This window comes from Pseudopipra pipra, chromosome 9 (genome assembly GCF_036250125.1).
Source record: "Pseudopipra pipra isolate bDixPip1 chromosome 9, bDixPip1.hap1, whole genome shotgun sequence".
Lineage (NCBI taxonomy): Eukaryota > Metazoa > Chordata > Aves > Passeriformes > Pipridae > Pseudopipra > Pseudopipra pipra.
The window spans coordinates 4,979,674-4,996,859 of record NC_087557.1 but is presented as its reverse complement, the minus strand read 5'-3'; the positions used below and the strand labels follow the sequence as shown (position 1 = coordinate 4,996,859).

At 55.0% G+C, this 17,186-nt stretch overlaps 1 protein-coding gene across 9 annotated transcripts in view; it reads right to left on the bottom strand.

Annotated features, from left to right (window-relative positions):
* Positions 1-5,140: 5,140 nt before the first annotated feature.
* The window catches only part of CACNA1E (calcium voltage-gated channel subunit alpha1 E), a 118,200-nt gene continuing 106,154 nt past the window's right edge, over positions 5,141-17,186 (bottom strand). For 6 of the 9 annotated variants that reach the window (XM_064664220.1, XM_064664214.1, XM_064664213.1 and 3 more), the window contains 9 exons: positions 16,962-17,067; positions 15,615-15,722; positions 14,982-15,082; positions 14,608-14,714; positions 13,869-13,977; positions 12,342-12,470; positions 10,726-10,906; positions 10,422-10,612; positions 5,141-9,527 (listed from right to left, as the gene is read on the bottom strand). In XM_064664220.1, the coding sequence (XP_064520290.1) occupies positions 8,988-9,527; positions 10,422-10,612; positions 10,726-10,906; positions 12,342-12,470; positions 13,869-13,977; positions 14,608-14,714; positions 14,982-15,082; positions 15,615-15,722; positions 16,962-17,067 (1,572 nt within the window). In that variant the 3' untranslated portion in view covers positions 5,141-8,987. The remainder of the gene's footprint in view (positions 9,528-10,421; positions 10,613-10,725; positions 10,907-12,341; positions 12,471-13,868; positions 13,978-14,607; positions 14,715-14,981; positions 15,083-15,614; positions 15,723-16,961; positions 17,068-17,186) is intronic. The other 3 variants (XM_064664218.1, XM_064664217.1, XM_064664222.1) reach the window with 1 other exon arrangement.

Genomic DNA, 17,186 nt, shown 5'->3' with positions numbered 1-17,186 from the left:
CTGTGTAAAACATCAAATTGCTGTCGTTAGCACAGGCTGAAAAACCCGCTCGAGGAGCTAATGCAGGGGAAAAAAGGAGCTAAGACAAGGAGAGAGTGGTGGCACATGTGACTGATAATCCCATCTGCCCGTTTCTCTCTCAGCCATAGGTCTTCATCCCTGCTGGCGCCGCTGAGATGTTGCAGGCGCGGAAGAGCAGGGTGGGAATATTTCCCTCTTCCCAAATCAACACCGGGCAAAGCAGGGATTTGCCAACATTCATCACAAAAATGCCCCCAAGAAGCAAAGAGGAGCGGGTGGGCTTTTTCTGCTTGACTTGCACCCTTCCTTGCTCTCCTTCCCTGCTGCCTGACCCACTGGAACATCTTCCATCCCTAAGTGATCACTGAGACCTGGGGACAAGGATGTTTGTCCTTGCAGAGGGGTGATCCATCCTCCATGGGACATGCATGGCTGGAGACACCAGGCATGTGGGGACCACAGCAAAGCCCCTGTTCCCAGAGCTGGTGTGGATAGCCCAGGCTGTGGGTGGCAGACTGGCTGTGACCCAAGGCTGTGTCCTTGAGAGGATGCAAGGATTCATGGCTTGTCCCGTTGCCTCCCCCCCATCACACCCTCTCTGCTCTCACTTCTGCTGCAGAAAGCAGCTGTAGCTATTCCTGCTGGGAGGTGTAAGACGAGGCTTTGCCAAGGGGCAGGGGAGGCTTTGCTAATTCACAGCTCCTTCGCACAGCTCACGCTGGTTTCCTAATGTGCTCCTGGCTGTTAAGGAGGTGAGACTTGCTGATACAGCACAATATCACATGCTGGAGGAAGAAGGGCTCAATTTGGGACAGGTCCTTACAAAATTATGGCTGTGTAAATGGGGTCCACCTTTTGATCAGTGAGAAGAACCTAAAAAAAAAAAAGCTTGATTGCACTTTTTTTCCCCCTAGAGTAAACTAGCAATGAAATAAAGATATTTGCAGGCCCCTGTCAACACTTCAGAGACCAGTGGAGTGGGCAGCTGGGAGTTGTTGCTCTGGCTGATGGTCCTGCACACTCCATCCCTTGCCCAGAGGACCCAGAGATGTGACACTGTTGTCCGAAGCCCAGATACCATAGGATTAACCTTTGATGGGAAATTAACCTTGGATTTATTTTCTTCTCTGCTCTTCCCCTTTTGGAAAGCAGAAAAAAAACCCCTCACATCATTCACAATGGCCATGATGTAGATCTGTGAAAATCAATCTGAAAATCACATCATCTATGGCAGATTGCTCCATAAATTGACTGACTGAGTCCCAGGGGAGCATGTGTGAGAGGGAGAGAGAGTCTAGCTTAGGCCTGGCTTTACAAAAGAGCTATCCATTCTTAAATCTTATCCACAATCCCCTCTCCCTTGCACCCCAAGCTGAAGTCCCTTGCACCACCTCTGCTGAAGTCTGCTGGAACAGCCTGCAAGGTGTGTTGCACCCACGCCAGGGTCTCTACAGCAGCTCCCTCGTGCATTGAAACGCTGCAGAGACACCCAGCTCAGCCCTGCCATGGCTTTGGGCTGAGCACATCAGGTGATTTTGGGTGATCTTGGCTGCAAATTGCCACTGCTGGGTTTCTACCCACTCACCCAGCTCACCCAGCACCCGACTGCCCACTGCCAGGGACACCTGGAGAGCCCTGTTTTGGGGAGAGGATGATATCAGCTGGGGAAGGAGAGTAATTAACACTTTTGGCATTCATTTAGAAGCCAGAATTGTGTTGATCTGTTGTGGGGTTTTTTTAATTATCCACACGGAAATAGCAAAGGCAAATGAACAGTGGGCTCTTTCCTGCTCAGTGGCTTTTAACCAGGAAATGGGATTGTGGGTACTGAGACAAGACAAGACCATGGGAAAGGCAGAGGTGAGACCAGCCCTGCCCATCCTCTTCCTCCCTGCTGCCTGTTAAAGCTGAAGGTGACACTAAACAGCTCCCAAGAACCTTGTGGGGGACATCATGTACCAGCTGGCTCTCCTGTGCACTTGTAGGGACCAGTTTCCAGGGAAGTCCATGGTGTTTCACCTGCTCGACAGACTCCTTGCTCGTGGAGTCTGACAAATACAGCCAATGTAGATGTGCAGCACTACATCACTGAGCAGGGCAGATCATTGTCAAGAGACATAAATAAATGAAAAGAATCAAAAATAGAGGTGCTGAGCCAGGCCAGGACGTTCCAGCCCTTCAGGGAGGACAACCCTTGCGAGCACATCCCACTAACTTTGAAAGCCACGCTGGTTCTGGAAAGGAGTGGAGGTTGTATGTGCTTGTTTGTCAGGGTGATGCTCACCTGTGGGGTGATGCTCACCCATGGAGGGATGCTGACCTATGGGGGAATGCTCGCCCATGGGGGGGATGCTCACTCGGGGAGCTGCCGGTGCTGCCAGCCTGTGAGCCAGCAGCTCCACGTGGCTCCCAGCATGAGTAAGCACCAGCCCCACTTCAGAGCCCACACACATCCTTGGCACTGTGAAAACGTGCTTGTAAGTGCCACTGGAGGAACGAAAGGGAAGGAGGGGGATGAAAGCCACCCCAGCATTTCCCCTCTGAGCCATCAGCTGTGCCCCCTATCAGGAACAAATCCCTGCCCGCTCATCCTTGAACATATGGATTTTAAACACCTCACTGGGACTGAAAAAAGGAAGACAAAAGGTTTCATTCTTTCAAGACCCTGTCCCCTCCTGTTGTCCTTTCCACCCCCACAGGACTTGAGTTTGACTCCAGCATCTTCACAGCCAAGTTTCCCTTGTTTTGTCAGAGGAGTGAGCATGGTCATCACCAGGCATTTGACTGAGGGTGTGTTTGAGTCCCAAGGACCAGAGCCTGACTTCTCTTGCAAACTCCCAGAGGTGGACAATTGCTGACATCCTGCCCAGAAAGCCTTTAGGGAAGAGCCAGTGCCCACAGAGCTACAGATGCACCCACTGCCACGGGCCTCCATTTGGCATTGCAGGAGGAAAGCAGGGCAGAGACAGAGAGAAAAAAATCTAATAAGATGAGGCTTCTTCCCAGGAAGGGTCTTTTCCCAGGAAAAAGAGCCAGGTTATGGGGGGATGATCTGCAGCAGTCCCAGAAAAAGGACTATTCACATCCTCCAGGTACCTGGATGCAAGACAAGCCATACACAACATTCTCTGCAATGCTGGTACCGAGGGGAGGGACTGCTACCACATCCCAGGAGCCCATGAGCTGCCTGGGCAGCTCTGCCTGAGACCTGGGGCTGGAAGGGTCCTGGAGCACCCAGGGTGAGGTGAGGGGAGCACACACAGGCCAGGCTTTTGGGTTTCTAGTGAACCTGTCCCCCACAGCTCTGCAAGCGCCGGCGAGGAGGAGCAGCCCCAGCACTTCTGGCAGCCACACACCAGCAGCATCTGTTTCTGGGGTACTTTTGTTCCCAATTTATCCCCTGTCTCCTGGAGCTATTATAAGCAGGTACAATCTGCATTGCCATTGTTATTCAGATGATGTACAGATAATTTTAACCTTTCTGTTCCATTTGTCAAGGGGCTTTTTTTAGCCTCTGCGCCTGCCAGGCAGAGTGCTGGCTCTCCGGCAGCGGAGGCTCCCCATTTTGCAGCATCAGTTTCCCTTGCTAGGGTGAAGCTCTGTCTCTCTGCATTGCTCATGGGCATCTTCATAGCCCCAGACATTTTGAGGGTTTGGGGGAAATGTGGTAGAGGTGGTTAAGCACTCAGCTAGCTGCATCCATCACTCTTCCTGGTACCAACCTCCCAAGCAGGGCTCCATGGGATGTCCATCAGAGATACCTGCATACTCCATCCTGCTTTCAAAGCCTTTGGAGCAGCTCATACTGAAGACAATCACTTCAAAGAATGTCAATGCAGGACTCATGGCTCGCACAGGAGGAGGTCCTCTCCTCAAACTGCTTCCAGCACCAGTGCAAAGCCCTCATCACCACCCCACAGAGCCTTTCCTACAGTCAGGAGTGCAGAACATTTTCTTGGCTATAAAGTGGGAACTTACTTCCCAGCCTGAAAAAATGCTGGGCTGTCACTGCATCCATCGCCTCAGGAAGTGCTCTCAAAGCTGGGCCATCTCCTGGAACTGCACACTTCCCACTGAAAACATGCTTTTCATCACTTCATGAGCCAAAGAACTGAAAACTAAGCCTGTCAGCATTTGGATTTCTGGTGACCCAATAGACAGAATAGAAAAAAGGGAAAGATGCACAAAGCAAAGAGCAAGACAAAGCCAATTCTTAGAGGTCATGACATTTGGGCTTAGTCAAAGTTGGCACCCCAAAGAGAGGGACTGCAGCACATGGGAAACACACAGGATAAAGCTCATCTCAAAGTGGTCCAGACAAACAAGGCGACTGCTTTCAGCCTTCCCTGAGCTCTATTTGGCACCCTCCTGTCACTGGGAAGAAAAGGAGTCCTGTTGAAAAGCCATAAACCATCCCTGTCACCTGCGCTCAGCCTGGAGGCTGCCACAGGCTGCTGCCTCACCTCTGACTGCCTGAGAACTTTCTGTGCTTTAAACAGCTCTGCAAAAAAGAAATATAAAACATGATTTCAGCATCTTTGCTTGACAACTCACCCATGAGCTTTGGACCAGGCAACAGCATCAGCATCCACTTGATGTCTCCTGGGCGCAGGCGTGGAGAGGTGGCCAAGCTGTTTGAATTCCCCAAAGCAGCAGATCCCAGCAGGGTTTCCAAGCCCTCAGTTTCCAGGCTGATGGTCCCTTGCATTTCTTCAGCAATAAAATATCATCATGATGCTCTTGGCTTCCCCTGGAGGTTTGCTGCGGTGCCGGTGTTCACAGCTCCTCAAGCTCCTGGTCTTGGACCCCCAAGATGCCCAGTGCCCCCCAGCTGGCATGTCTGGAAGCAGCCAGGTACAAGCCACAGCTCCCCCAGGATACCAACCCTTCTCAAACATCCTCCCTGCTTCTCTTCTTCACAGCTCCCCACCCTCCTTGGGGACATAGGGATGCCCACGCTGGGTAACACCTCATCCCATGTTTATGGGACTGCCAGCACAGGCTGTGTGCCACCCCTTCCCTGCCTTGGGGACCTTTGCAGAGGTTCATCATCTCACCCAGAGTCCCCATGACCCCACCAGCATGGGGGGGGGTGCCAATGAGACAGGGTCTGCAGTGGTTCTTTACAACAAGGTTTTATTTTTCTTTCCTTTTGACAAAAAACATTGAAGTTGTACATTGTTTTCAATTGGTTCAGTTCCCTGTTTGGGTCCGAACGAGCATGTTATGTTACAACATCCCACCCCCGAGCCTGGGAGTGAAGGCAGAGCATCTCCCACCCACCCTCCCACAGCCCCAGGAGCCACCAGCCCCACACCTGGGGGGCTCTGCTGTCTGAGGCCTCGTGGCAGAACAGGAGGATGGTGCTGGGACAACCAGCCTGGAAGGGACAGCAGGGCCCTGTGCTCATCTCCCCACAAACCCACCACAATCTCCACCCAGGAGCTTTGCAGGGCTTTGAGTCCAGTCCCAGCACCGAACTGGGAACCAGTTGCATGCTACTGGTGAACTCCTGCCTGGGCAGGGGCATGTCCTATGCAGGGAGAGGTTGAAATACATCCCCCGCTTCTCATCCTCCCTCCCATGGTCAAGCATGGCCAGTAGCCACAGAAGGCGAGGGCATTGGCAGGTCCTTGGTGTCCGGGAGGAGAAGGGAATGTCCAGAAAGCCACAGATAAGAGATTGTACCACAGCAAAGCGAGTCCAGAGCCTTGGAAAGCAAGGCACAGGCTGCAATGGCGTCTTGGGGCCGGTTTTCCTTCCCCCTCAGCACAGTCCTTTCCGTGGTTCTCCTGGGGGTTGTTTTTGGTTTCAGAGACGTGTTTTGGAGGTGCCACCTTGTCCTCATGGGTCCCTGCCTGTCCTCCCACCATGGGAGCAGGACTGTGGCTGTTTCAGGAGACACAGAAGCAGGGCATTTTTTGGGCCCTTTCAGGGTAAAAAGGGGCTCTGTTTTGTTTCCCACAGTTTTTGTATGTTAGTTAAACGAGGGGCTGACATGCCAAGAAGTTCAGGTTTGGACACTGCAGCCCAGTGCCACCAGGGGTTGTGCCCCCGCCTGTACCACCACTGTAGAGCATCACCATACACTGCTCACCGGCCCCACTCCGGGGCTGAGGAAAGAAAAACGCTCAAAGCCTGAAATCCGTATGAAACGTGCCCCCGCTTTGAGAGCATCACTCCCTTCCTCCCACCCGCCAGGCACAGACACAAAAAGCCGCCTCCTCCCCTCCCCGCGGGCTGTTACTCAGAGCCCGGTGCATTGTCAGACACCTTTCTGCATTTAGAAGGAGACGATACCACCACCTATATTTAGAGCAGGTACGGCATCGCCTCCCCCGGCCCTCGGCACCACCACGGCCCCGGTCCCGGATCCCCCGCAATCCCACACTGCCCGTCAGACCTGGCTCTCCCAAATGCCGGCACAGGGAGCAATGCTCCCACAGCTTCAGGCTGAAGCCATGAAATGCTCAGGGATGGCTGGAAGGGGACAGGTGATGCCTATGCCCCCAGCCAGCACCAGGGACCTTCCCCACAGCTGAATGGGGCATGGTTTGTCCCCAAATGCCAAGATGGGGGATGCAGGATCTGAGCCAGAGGAATGGATAGGGCTTCCTGGGGAATTTTTTGATCCTTTGGCAGGTGGTAGTGTCTGTTTGGGAAGCACAGGGTGAGCAGGGACAGCAGAGGTGCCACCCACTAGCAGGGACCAACGGAGGCAGGAGCAGCTTTGGGCCCCATAAGCGAACCTTCAGTGCACAGAGGGCAGTTTGACCACTAGAAGGAAGGATTTTGGTCCATGCCCAAGCCCTGGAGTAGGCAGCCTTTGGAAGTGGTGGGACTTGCTTCTCACAAAGCAGAGCTCCATCAGAGGAGCTCACAAAGCAATCAGGGCAGGGACTGATCTGCACATGCAGGAGGGGGGCACTTTGTGCCCATAGCATCTTTCAGTCAGGAGAAGACATGAGTTATCCAGGACCAAAGCAAACCTTGGCCAGAGCCACTGCTCTACGGAAGAACAGCCCCAAGGACTCACACCACAACAACCCGCAGCACAGCACAGCCATGAGCAGGAGGAAGGGCAGGACGAGGGCTTCACTGCCTCCCCCTGCCCATCTCCACAAACACAGTCACGCCTGGTCCAAACGCACCGACCAGCCCCTGGCCCACAGAGCAAGCCCTTCCTGAGGCTCCAAAGGCACAGCACCCTCTGGATCCCCAGGACCATGCTCAGGCTGACGAGAGACACAACTCATAGCAGAAACACGCCGCTGATCACCAGGGCGAGCCACACATCACCACGAGGCCACCAGCACCTCCCCGGGCTGGCAGGCACAGCATCGCACCCACAGCCAAGGGTGTGCATGGATCCTTAAGAGCTGACAGCACATAATTATCAGCTAAGTTAATGACCAACACTGGAAGGTGGCCAAGGTGGCCCTGTTCTGCATTTTCAGTGTTTGCAGGAGGGGTGAGCCACCCTGCTCACCCCCCAGGCCATGCTCCTCTCTCAAAGTTCCACCAGCTCTCAGACACCCACCTGCTCCGGCACTGGGGCCATGGGGTTTGCAAACCCAGCCCCCTCATTTGGCAGCCCCTCTCTCCAAAGGAGGTGCTAGGCCCCAGGAATGGGCAGGAGTCATGGTTGCAGGGGAAACTGAGGCAGGGGTGGTGCCAAAGTCAGGCTCCTCTCCCAGGAGGACAGACCTTAAGGCACCATCATGCATGCACATCTTCACTCCCCTGCAGACATGGATATCTTCTTTCCCTGGGAAAACACAGCAAAGAGGCCTCTGAGAGGTTTGCTGTCACCATCTTGGCAGCGCTGGTGCCAAGCGAGCTGTACCCCCAGGAACAACCCCGTCCTCATCCCTTGGGCATCCCACTCCTGCAGGCACTGCCGGCAGCTGAGCTGCCCAAGGACCCTTTGCCACAGCCATCTCTAAAGGAGAAAATGCAATTCCCACCACTGGAAGTGCCAGGAGCAGGGTGACATTCCCAATGCTCTGCTACAGAGATGGGTGCACAGCAGCCCCCTGGGGAGGCTTGGTCCTACCCCCACCAAATGGGGTGCAGGCAGCAAAAGCCCCAAGGGGCTCCCCAGCATTGTCAGGTGACTTAAACAAATCCATGTATGTGTATATCTTTATATATACAGCATATAAATATATATACACACACACCCACCCGTATATACACACACAGGCACACCTAGAGTTCTCTGTATATAAATAAATATATGTCGGTGGGAGACAGTATACATTCGGCAGCACTGAGCCCCCTGCCCCAGTACAAACCAGTTGGCTTCAGTTTTGCCCCCACTGGCAGACAGAGTTGCTCTGGTCCGTCTGGTGCACTCTTATCCCCTGCACCTTGCCATCACACCTTGCCCCTTTTCCCGGCAGGCTGAGACCCCCAGGGAGGGTAATTCGAAGCCACAGCAGCACAAGCCCAAGCAATAGAGCAAAGGGGGCCCCTGGTACCCCCTTGCTGGGGCTCTCTGGCCTTGGGGAGCAGAAAACCATCAGGATGAGCCTTCCCGGGGGTCCCACTCGGGGCAGGGAGCTGGGCTGCGGCTGGGGGGGCTCCCCCTTGCCCCCCAGCGCGCACACCCGGCCGGGCCACTCCACCGCCCATTAAATGCTTCTCTGTGCAGAAAAAAAAGTGATAGTAATAAATGAAACTCGACAGATTTTAATTTTTTTTTTTTGCACAAAGACTTTTTTTTCTTTTTTTCTTTTCTCTCCTTTTTTTTTTTTTTTTATCCCCCCCTCCGTTCCGGTCGGTTTTGATTTTCTCCTTTTTGTTTTTTTTCCCCCCTGCATTTGGTTTCGGTTTAAGTTTCATTCCCAGGCGTGGCAAAGAGCATGCATTGGAGAGGGGGGGGGGCGAGGGCGGCGGGGCTGGTTGGGGGGCGAGAGGGGAGGGGTTGGGGCAGCCGAGATGGGGTGCGGGAGGGGCAGCTTCTAGCACTTGTCGTCTTCCTCGGTGTCGCTGAGCACGTCGATGCTGGCCCCGCACATCACGCCCTGCCCTGCCCCTCGCCTCCGCCGCCGGTAGTGCCCGTTGGGCATCTGCCAGCTGTGCCGCAGCGGCGGCGCCGAGCCGATGGTGTTGGAGCGGCCGAGGCTGGTGGCGACGGCCGCCTCGAAGGTGAGCGTCTCCTCCTCACCGCAGTCTGAGGCGTGCGAGTCGTCGTGCAGGGCCAGGTAGGGCTCCGAGATGTAGCGCTGCGGGGTGGACTGCCGGCTCTGCTTCCCCGCCGGGGAGCTGGAAGACTCGGTCAGGCCGGCGGTGTTGGGATCCAGGGTGGAGGAGAGGAGCGGGGAGCCCCCCTCGCTCTCCTCGGCGGGCGGCGAGGCGTCCCCGGCGTGCCGGAGCATGGAGGCGTAGGACAGGAGGGGACGCGGCTTGGGGGGCACCGGCGGGAGCTGGCGGCGGCCTCGCCGGGGGGTGCTGGTGTCCGAGATGGAGGGGATGGAGCTTTCGCTCAGGGAGCCCATTCCCTGCAACGCACCGAGACGCGCCGGGGAATACAGAGGATACAGAGGCAACAGGCAGCACCGTGCACACATTTCCCCCCCCCACCGAGCCTGGGCTTCCCGTAGAATCCTCCCTCTCGGATGGGGGCCCCGCTGTGCCTTTGCCTGCCCCATCCCTGCCTCGGGATCTGCTCCAGGGATGAGGATGATGCCCGCTGAGGGCAAACCTCATCGGGGTCTGCAGCTTCCTCACAAGGGGCAGGCACCAATCTCTGACCAGAGACAGGATCGGAAGGAACAGCATTAAGGTGTGTCAGGGGAGATTTAGGTTGGGTATTAGGAAATGGTTCTTCCCCAAGAAGGTGGCTGGACACTGGAATAGGCTTCCCCAAGGAAGTGCTCACAGCACCAAGCCTGACAGAGCTCAAGAAGCATTTGGACAATGCTCTCAGCACACGGTGGGACTCCATGGCCAGGAGTTGGACTCAGTGATCCTTGTGAGTCCCTTCCAACTCAGGATATTCTATGATTCTATGCTCTTGGTGGTCAAAAGCAAAAAGCACCCACAGACCCACTGCAGGAAGAGCTGACGGCTCGCTAGCTGCTGCATCTCCGTGTGCTTCAAGCTGACTCAAGCACTGGCAGCTCCAGGCTTGTGTAGCTGGGACACTTTGACCTTGGCAGGGAGCGGATGCCATAGCAGCGAGAGGACCAGTGTGAGATCCACCCCTCTTCCCAAATGCTCTGCAGGGTGCCCGAGCAGTCCCAACCTGCTCAGCTCACAGGGGACACGGAGATGCCACCACAAGGAGGAGAGACAGTGCAGAGCTCCCACAGTGAGGGGCTTGTCTTCCCAGTTTTGGCTAGGAGCTTTTTTTGTGCTTCCCTTTGTGCTTAGGGATGGGCTTTGTCACTCACCTGCCTGCTGGGCGTCTGTGACCTGCCCTCGCTGGGTGATCGGGACTCGCGCCGCCGCTCTGGCGACTCGTCCTGTGCCTGGGGACTCCTCTCCTCGGAGTTGCAGCGGGAGATGTCGGGGGACAGCAAGTGCTTGCGCTCTTTGGATCGGCCCCGCTCCCTGCCCGAGCGGTGCCCCTCGGACCGGTGGCCTGTGGGACATCCACATCAGTCCACACCATCCCCTTTGCAGGAGCAGGGAACGCTCACGCTGGAGGTTTTTTTCGGGATCTGGTGTGGAATGGGGCCACCTGCCCTTGCTCACCCGAGTCAGCGTTGAGGCGCCGGGCGGACAGCTGGAGCGAGGAGTGGTAGCTGCGCCGGCGGGACTTGTAGGTGTTCTCGCTGCTGCGCTCCATGGAGAACTCATCCAGCCAGGAGCTGTTGGGGCGCTTGTCCCGGATGGTGGAAAACGATCGCCGCATCGAGCTGGTGTCCGTCACCACCTGCAAGCAACCCCGGCCAGCCGGGGAGGGGATTAGCACCAGGCAGGGCTGGGGACCATGGCGGCCAAGAATGACCAGTTCACCCCCATCACTGGAATCACTAGCCCTGCAGGATGGGGAGATTTAGGGTGGGGAGCAGCCAGCCCGAGCACGGCCCCTCCATATGATCTCTGCACAAATCAGGGGTGGCAGGAAAGTGGGGTTCAGCCTTGGTGCTCGTGGGCTCCCCTTCCCCAGCCGGCTGGACCCGTTCTGCACAAGCCAAGCCGGCTGCCCCAATTCAAGCCAAGGTGCTGAGTGCTGGGGGGGGAAGGTGGTCAGCAGCATCTCCCCCAGGCATGGTGACGTGGAGGGTACCAGACCATTTTCCCCAAGGCTGTCTCAGCATCCCTCCCCACCTGGAAAACAGGGTCAAGTGGAGCAAACATTGAAGAAATCATTGACAGAGAGGAGATTGTCCAGTGCCACCAATTTTCCAGACCTCTCCCTACTCTTCCTTTATTCCCACATCCTCATCCCTTTTCCCCTGCACTCATTCCCTCTCTCCCCACTGATGCTGTTGTTTTATCTTCTCTTTCCTTTTCTTTCTCTATCCCCTCCTTCTAGCTTGTGTTCTCACCATCATGGAGGAAACATCACCCCCTTCCATATTTCCTTTGCTTTATTCTAGCAGGTCTTTGCCTCTGCAGCCTCAGGCCATTCTTCATCTCATCTCCTTTCCTCTCACCTTTTTTGCTCCCATCCCCTCCTTCTAATCATCTCCTCTGCTGCTGAATGGTCAAGAAAGCCCATGAGGCTTCCTCGTCACACCACCCCAAAAGTGCCAAAATGTGTCACACTGCCACCAATGCCAGGACCCGGTGCCTGCACCAGCACCTCTGGGAGAAAGCAGACCCAGAGATTTCACAGCAACACCGAACCCCATAAAAGCATCAGTTTCTTGGTGGAGGCTGAGCACAAGACATAACAACAGAGAAACCGGGCAGACAAATGAGGAGGTGAGATGTGGCCTGAGTTCCTCTGGACAGACCATGAAGAACATGTGTTGGGACAATGGGAAAGGACGGAAGATGCATTTCATCACCTGTGAGATCATCTGACAGCTGGGCTGGGAATCCTCAAACCTCAGCCAGTGCCCGGAGCCGGAGGAAAGGAGAGGTGTCCCACTGTGAGGAGACCCTCCCGGCACGGTCCTGCTTCACCATGGACCTCCCCCATGAGCCAGGAGATCGATTCCCCAGGCTGCTCTCTGCTGCCAGTGTCCCCCATGTAGGGGAACAGCAGCTCTCCTACTTGTGCAGCATCCCAGAGAAGGGGAGATGCTCCAGTATCGGGGTGTGGGGAAGCCACAGGGCTCAGCACAGAGAGAAGCCCCAGTGTTACCTGGCAGGCTTTGAATGGACCCAGCACCCCTGGGGGCTTTGTTTGGTTTTACCTGGGGATCCACAGTGAGACGAGGCATGGAGGAGGCCCTCCCAGAGACAGCGTGGTCCTGAGTGTCCACGGGAAGGTAGCTGCCACGGTTAGAGGGCTGCACTCTTTGAAACTCCCTAACCTCTGGCTCCTGGAAACAAACACACAGCCAAGCTCTTGGGATGGGGTTGGAGCAGGGCAGTGCGCTGCTTCTGCCCTGCTGGCAGGGGACAACCCTGCTTGCTCAATCAGGGGCAGAATTTAAGTGGGCCAAAAATGGGTGGTGAGACACCGGCACAGGTTGTCCAGAAAGGTGTGGATGCCCCATCCCTGGAAACACCCAAAGGCAGGTTGGATAGGGCTCTGAGCAACCTGAGCAAGTTGAACTTGCAGGGGGGTTGGAACTAGGTGAGCTTTAAAAGTCCTTTCCAACCTGAACTATCCTATGATTCTATGAAAAACAGAGTCTAAGACTTTATAATTCATCATGTTGCCATCAAAAAATAATCTCCAGTTCACAATCCATTGCAGGTGAGCTTTGATGTGGTGCTTCAGGCTTGCCTGACGGCCAGCTCAACTTGTACCTCTTTCAGTGACAGTGGTAACCCTGCTTGGATCTGGTAATGCCTTGACTTCCCACACTTGAACTCCTTCTTTTGCCACGAGGGGACAAATTTATGGGATTTTCTCTCTGACCATGCTTTAAAGGCTTCCTGGACACATCCTCATTAAAAGAACACATGCTGCCTACAGCACACTGCTTTATTCCCAGCTGAGAGGAGCCTTTGTACAGGATAAGGAGACGGGCAGGCAGTTAACTCTGGAGAGATCTGCTAGTAGGTGACTTAATGGGGAGGGGGAGAGTCTCATCTGCCACTTTCCCATGTGGTGGGGGTCGCTGGGGCAGGGGTACACAGCTCACACAGAGTGCTACAGACCCCAGGGACACGGACTGGGCTGGAGATGCACAGTGGTACAACACTGCATCCGACAGCGTCGGGTGGTGCACGAGGGCACACACAGACATGGAGAGATATATATAGATATGTATATATACACACACAGACAGACAGGCCGGCATGTGTGTGGGGCCGGAGGGGTGCGCTCCCGTTGGAAACAGTCTGACAGCTTGGTTTGGGACTGGGGACACCAGCACTGACAACAAAATGAACATGAACCCGAAAACATCAGATACCATCACTCAGCATGGGGTAACCCACTGAAATGAGCGCTCAGTGGAAAAAAGAGCAGCCTGTGAAGAGAAGGACATTTTACTGCAGGACATCGGACTATGGTCACAGCTCTCGCCCCAAAAGCACTTGCTGCTGCCTTACCCCACTGGCCAGAGCTGGTCCAGGGATGGCTGTGTCCCCAGTGCCAGAGGCAAGGGGCAGAGCACACCTGGGGACATTCATCCCGCGCTTTGGATCTGTGTATGACCCAGCAGCTGCCTTCCCTGTGCCGTGCCCACTCCCCACACCTCCCCGTGCCCACCAGCATCCGCGCCGGGACTGCAGGTGAGCGCCCGTCAGGCAGTGGGTGACTTTACCAGAGACTCGTGCTCCTGGAACTGCTCTTGGGCTGGATCCATGCAGGCCAGCTGGAAGATCTCCTGTGGCGAGAGCGGGCTCAGCGAGGGGAACCCACTTCGGCTGCTCCTGCAAAGACAGCCCAGCTTCAGGGAGGCCACAAGCCAGGTGCTGCCATCGCTGGGCATCACCCCTCCAGTGGCTCAGAGCTGGGGAGCCCCCATGCTTGCCACCCAGGCCGTCAAGACCCCCAGGACAAACATCACGTTCTGTGGAGGGCTGGAGTGGTGCCAAGGCAGGAGAGGACACCAGTGCCTCGGGTCCCCCAGCAGCAGTGGGGACATACCAAGCTCAGTGCCAGCAATTCCCATCATCTCATTCCCACCAGCCTGGGTGCTGGGATGCCCCACTGACCCTGCACCATCCAGGGACTCACTGCTCAACTGCTCCCAGGGTTCAGGTCCATCCCAGACCCTCCTAGGTAGAAGTGCTGGCACTTGGTGCTGGGATGGTCCTGCAGCAAGAACGTCCATGCAGACCCTCGGCCATCCCTCTTTGCCACCTCTGCTGCTGTTGGTGATGCTGAGGCACACTGTCTACCTGGAATCCTGCAAAAGCTTTGTGCCCAGGACTGGGTTTTCCCTGCTCCCAGCAGCAATTTAACCCTCTGTGCATCCCAGTGCCAGCTCCAAGAACAAAACAAGCGCTGCAGGAACAGAAAAGAGCCAGGACTACCTCTCTTCTCAGGGCAGTACTCACAGGCCTGAGAGGGTGTCCTGCTGGAGGTACGGCAGAGCCTTTGCGTTGGAGATGATTTCCTGTGGCAAGGAGGACGGCTCCATGCGCTGGAACATGGGGGCATTTTTCTGTATTGAAGAGAGGAAGAGACTGAGCCTGTGGGAAATGTAAATGGACATCCAGCACTTCACCAACCAAGCCCCCACCACTTGGGAAGGGGACATCATGCTGTGAGGGACCAAGGATACCACGGCACATACACGTGCCCCGTAGTCACCAAACCCCAACCTGTACCACCATCTTCATCCCCCAGCTGCATCCCACGCAGCTTGGTTGGGAGGTGGTGGGAAGCAGCAAGAGGGATCTGCCCACCTCATGCCCTCACCGAGCCTCACCTGCTCCTCCAGCTGCTGCCGCTGCTTCTTCGCTTTGCTCTGCTTGTAGTAATCCATGATCATCATGGCTGCATATATTTTCCCAACAGTCAGGTCAGAGGCTGAAAGCATAAGAGGGAACAAAGTGGGAATGCTTGTGTTGTAACAGCAGGTTTGAAGGCATCAGCATGGACCTCAGGAAGAGCCCTGCTGTGGGATACCCTGGTGACCCTCAGACTCTGCTCGCTGCTCCAAAAGAGAGAGCGCTGAACACCCAGACGCTCCTCATAGAGATAAAATGAATGCAGATGGCTTGAAATCATCACCCTAAGCCACCAAGGCACACACCCTCATCACGTCATCAGATGTAACAGCACAAGTGATGCGCATCCTCCCTCCCTGAATGCTCCAGAGATGATTTACAGGACACTCTGGGTTTGGCAGGAGTAGATCCCTGCAAACTAGGTGATTTTTCAAGAGAGTTCCCAAGCAGCCAAGCAGATCAAGGCAGAAGCCAGCCTGTAGCAACGAACCCTTTCCCTACTTCTCCCCTAGCTGGGGATGGGTCTGAACAGTCCCCACCTCCCTTTGGGAAGAAGTTGCTGTGAGGATGATGGGAATTTGAAAGCAATGACAGCCCCCCCAGAGACTCACTTTTTGGCATGGGTACCAACAGGTCAAGCATCTTCTGGGACAGGTGAGGCCAAATGGTCAGGATCTCCTTTTGAAGCTCAGAGTCCAACTGCTGCCAATCTGCACCACCTAGAACAACGGGGGGGAAAATGGCCCACACACATCAAGACGTGGCACCAGGGTCCAACTAATCCCCCCTCTCCCAGCCTGAAGGGAGGCTCACAAGCAGCAACCAGCTCTCTGGGCTGGGAGGGCCATTTTGCATCAGCAAGCCTGGTCTCCTGCTCTCACAGGGAAACTTTCAACAATCCCTTCCATATGTGCCTCCATCTCCCCATCCCCTGCCCTCCCACTCAAAGCTGCCACCTTCAAGCTTGCCTTGGGTCCGTCTCTGCAGCTCCAATCCTACTCCTGCCCACACACACCTGCTGCTGCCCCACTTTCCTGGTGAGTGGATCATGTGCTGGTGAAAGAGCAGCTCCACTTGGTAAATCTTTAAATGCTTAGTGAGGCTGTGCATGGAGAGCAGAGCTCTCTGGCCAGTGGTGAAGGGGGTTGCTGAGCTTAGGAAGACCCAGGCTCATCAGGAGCTGTCAACACGGATCAACCAGAGATACTCAAGCCCAGGGCAACTCGAGTGAGCTGCAGGAGACCAAGGTTCAAACCTCTGCTTTATCTCAAGAGGCTTGAACCCATCATTTCAACATTCAAGGAGTTGTCTGAGGACTGGGCTTTGGCTGATATCTTGCCCTGGGTTGGGTTTTCTTCCAATAGCCGAGCTGTTCCCAGGAGATGTGTTATTGAAAATGCCATGTTTCTGCAGGAAGTTTTTGATCTGATGAATCACAGCCTTTCCAGCAACAACAACAAAGAAGGTTTTCCTGCTCTGAACATTTTATCTTCCCTGAGAGAGAGATCTCTTTCCCCACAGCCTTCGGAAGCCAAGGACATTTCCCCCCCCCCCTTGGTTTTGTTTTGCACATGGGGAGGAAGGGGAATTCTCTATCTCCTCCATTACACAGTGGACATCAAGCTGGTTTTACCCTCTAGAAACAGCTTCAAGCGAAAAATTAGCCACCTCTTCCCTAAAGAAATACATTTTTTTAGAGATAGTGGCAAAAATTTGCCCGTTCAAGGTAATTGCTGTCATCCATATGCCAGGTCACCCAGAGAAGCTGTGGATGCCCCATCCCTGGAAGCGCTCAAGGCCAGGTTGGATGAGGCTTGGAGCAACTGGTCTAGTGGAAGGTACCAGGGGTTGGAAAAAGATGATCTTTAAGGATCCTTCCAACACAAACCACTGCGACAGGACGACAGTCACGCTGCAGCCCTCCTGGCTCTGTCCCCTCTCTCTGCCACCGACGTTACCTTTGGCAATTTTGATGTCCAAGGCCGTGCGTATCAGCGCCATCAAGGTGGAGGTGAAATGGACCGTCATGTCCTCGGCCACGGGCATGTTCATCAGCACCAGTCTCTGCGCAAGAGAGAGAAGAAAACAGCGGACGGAAAACAATATCGAAAAACACATCGACCAGGCTGGAGGAAAAGAAATTAAACATTAAACAAAAGGGAAAAAAAAAATAAAAATTAAAA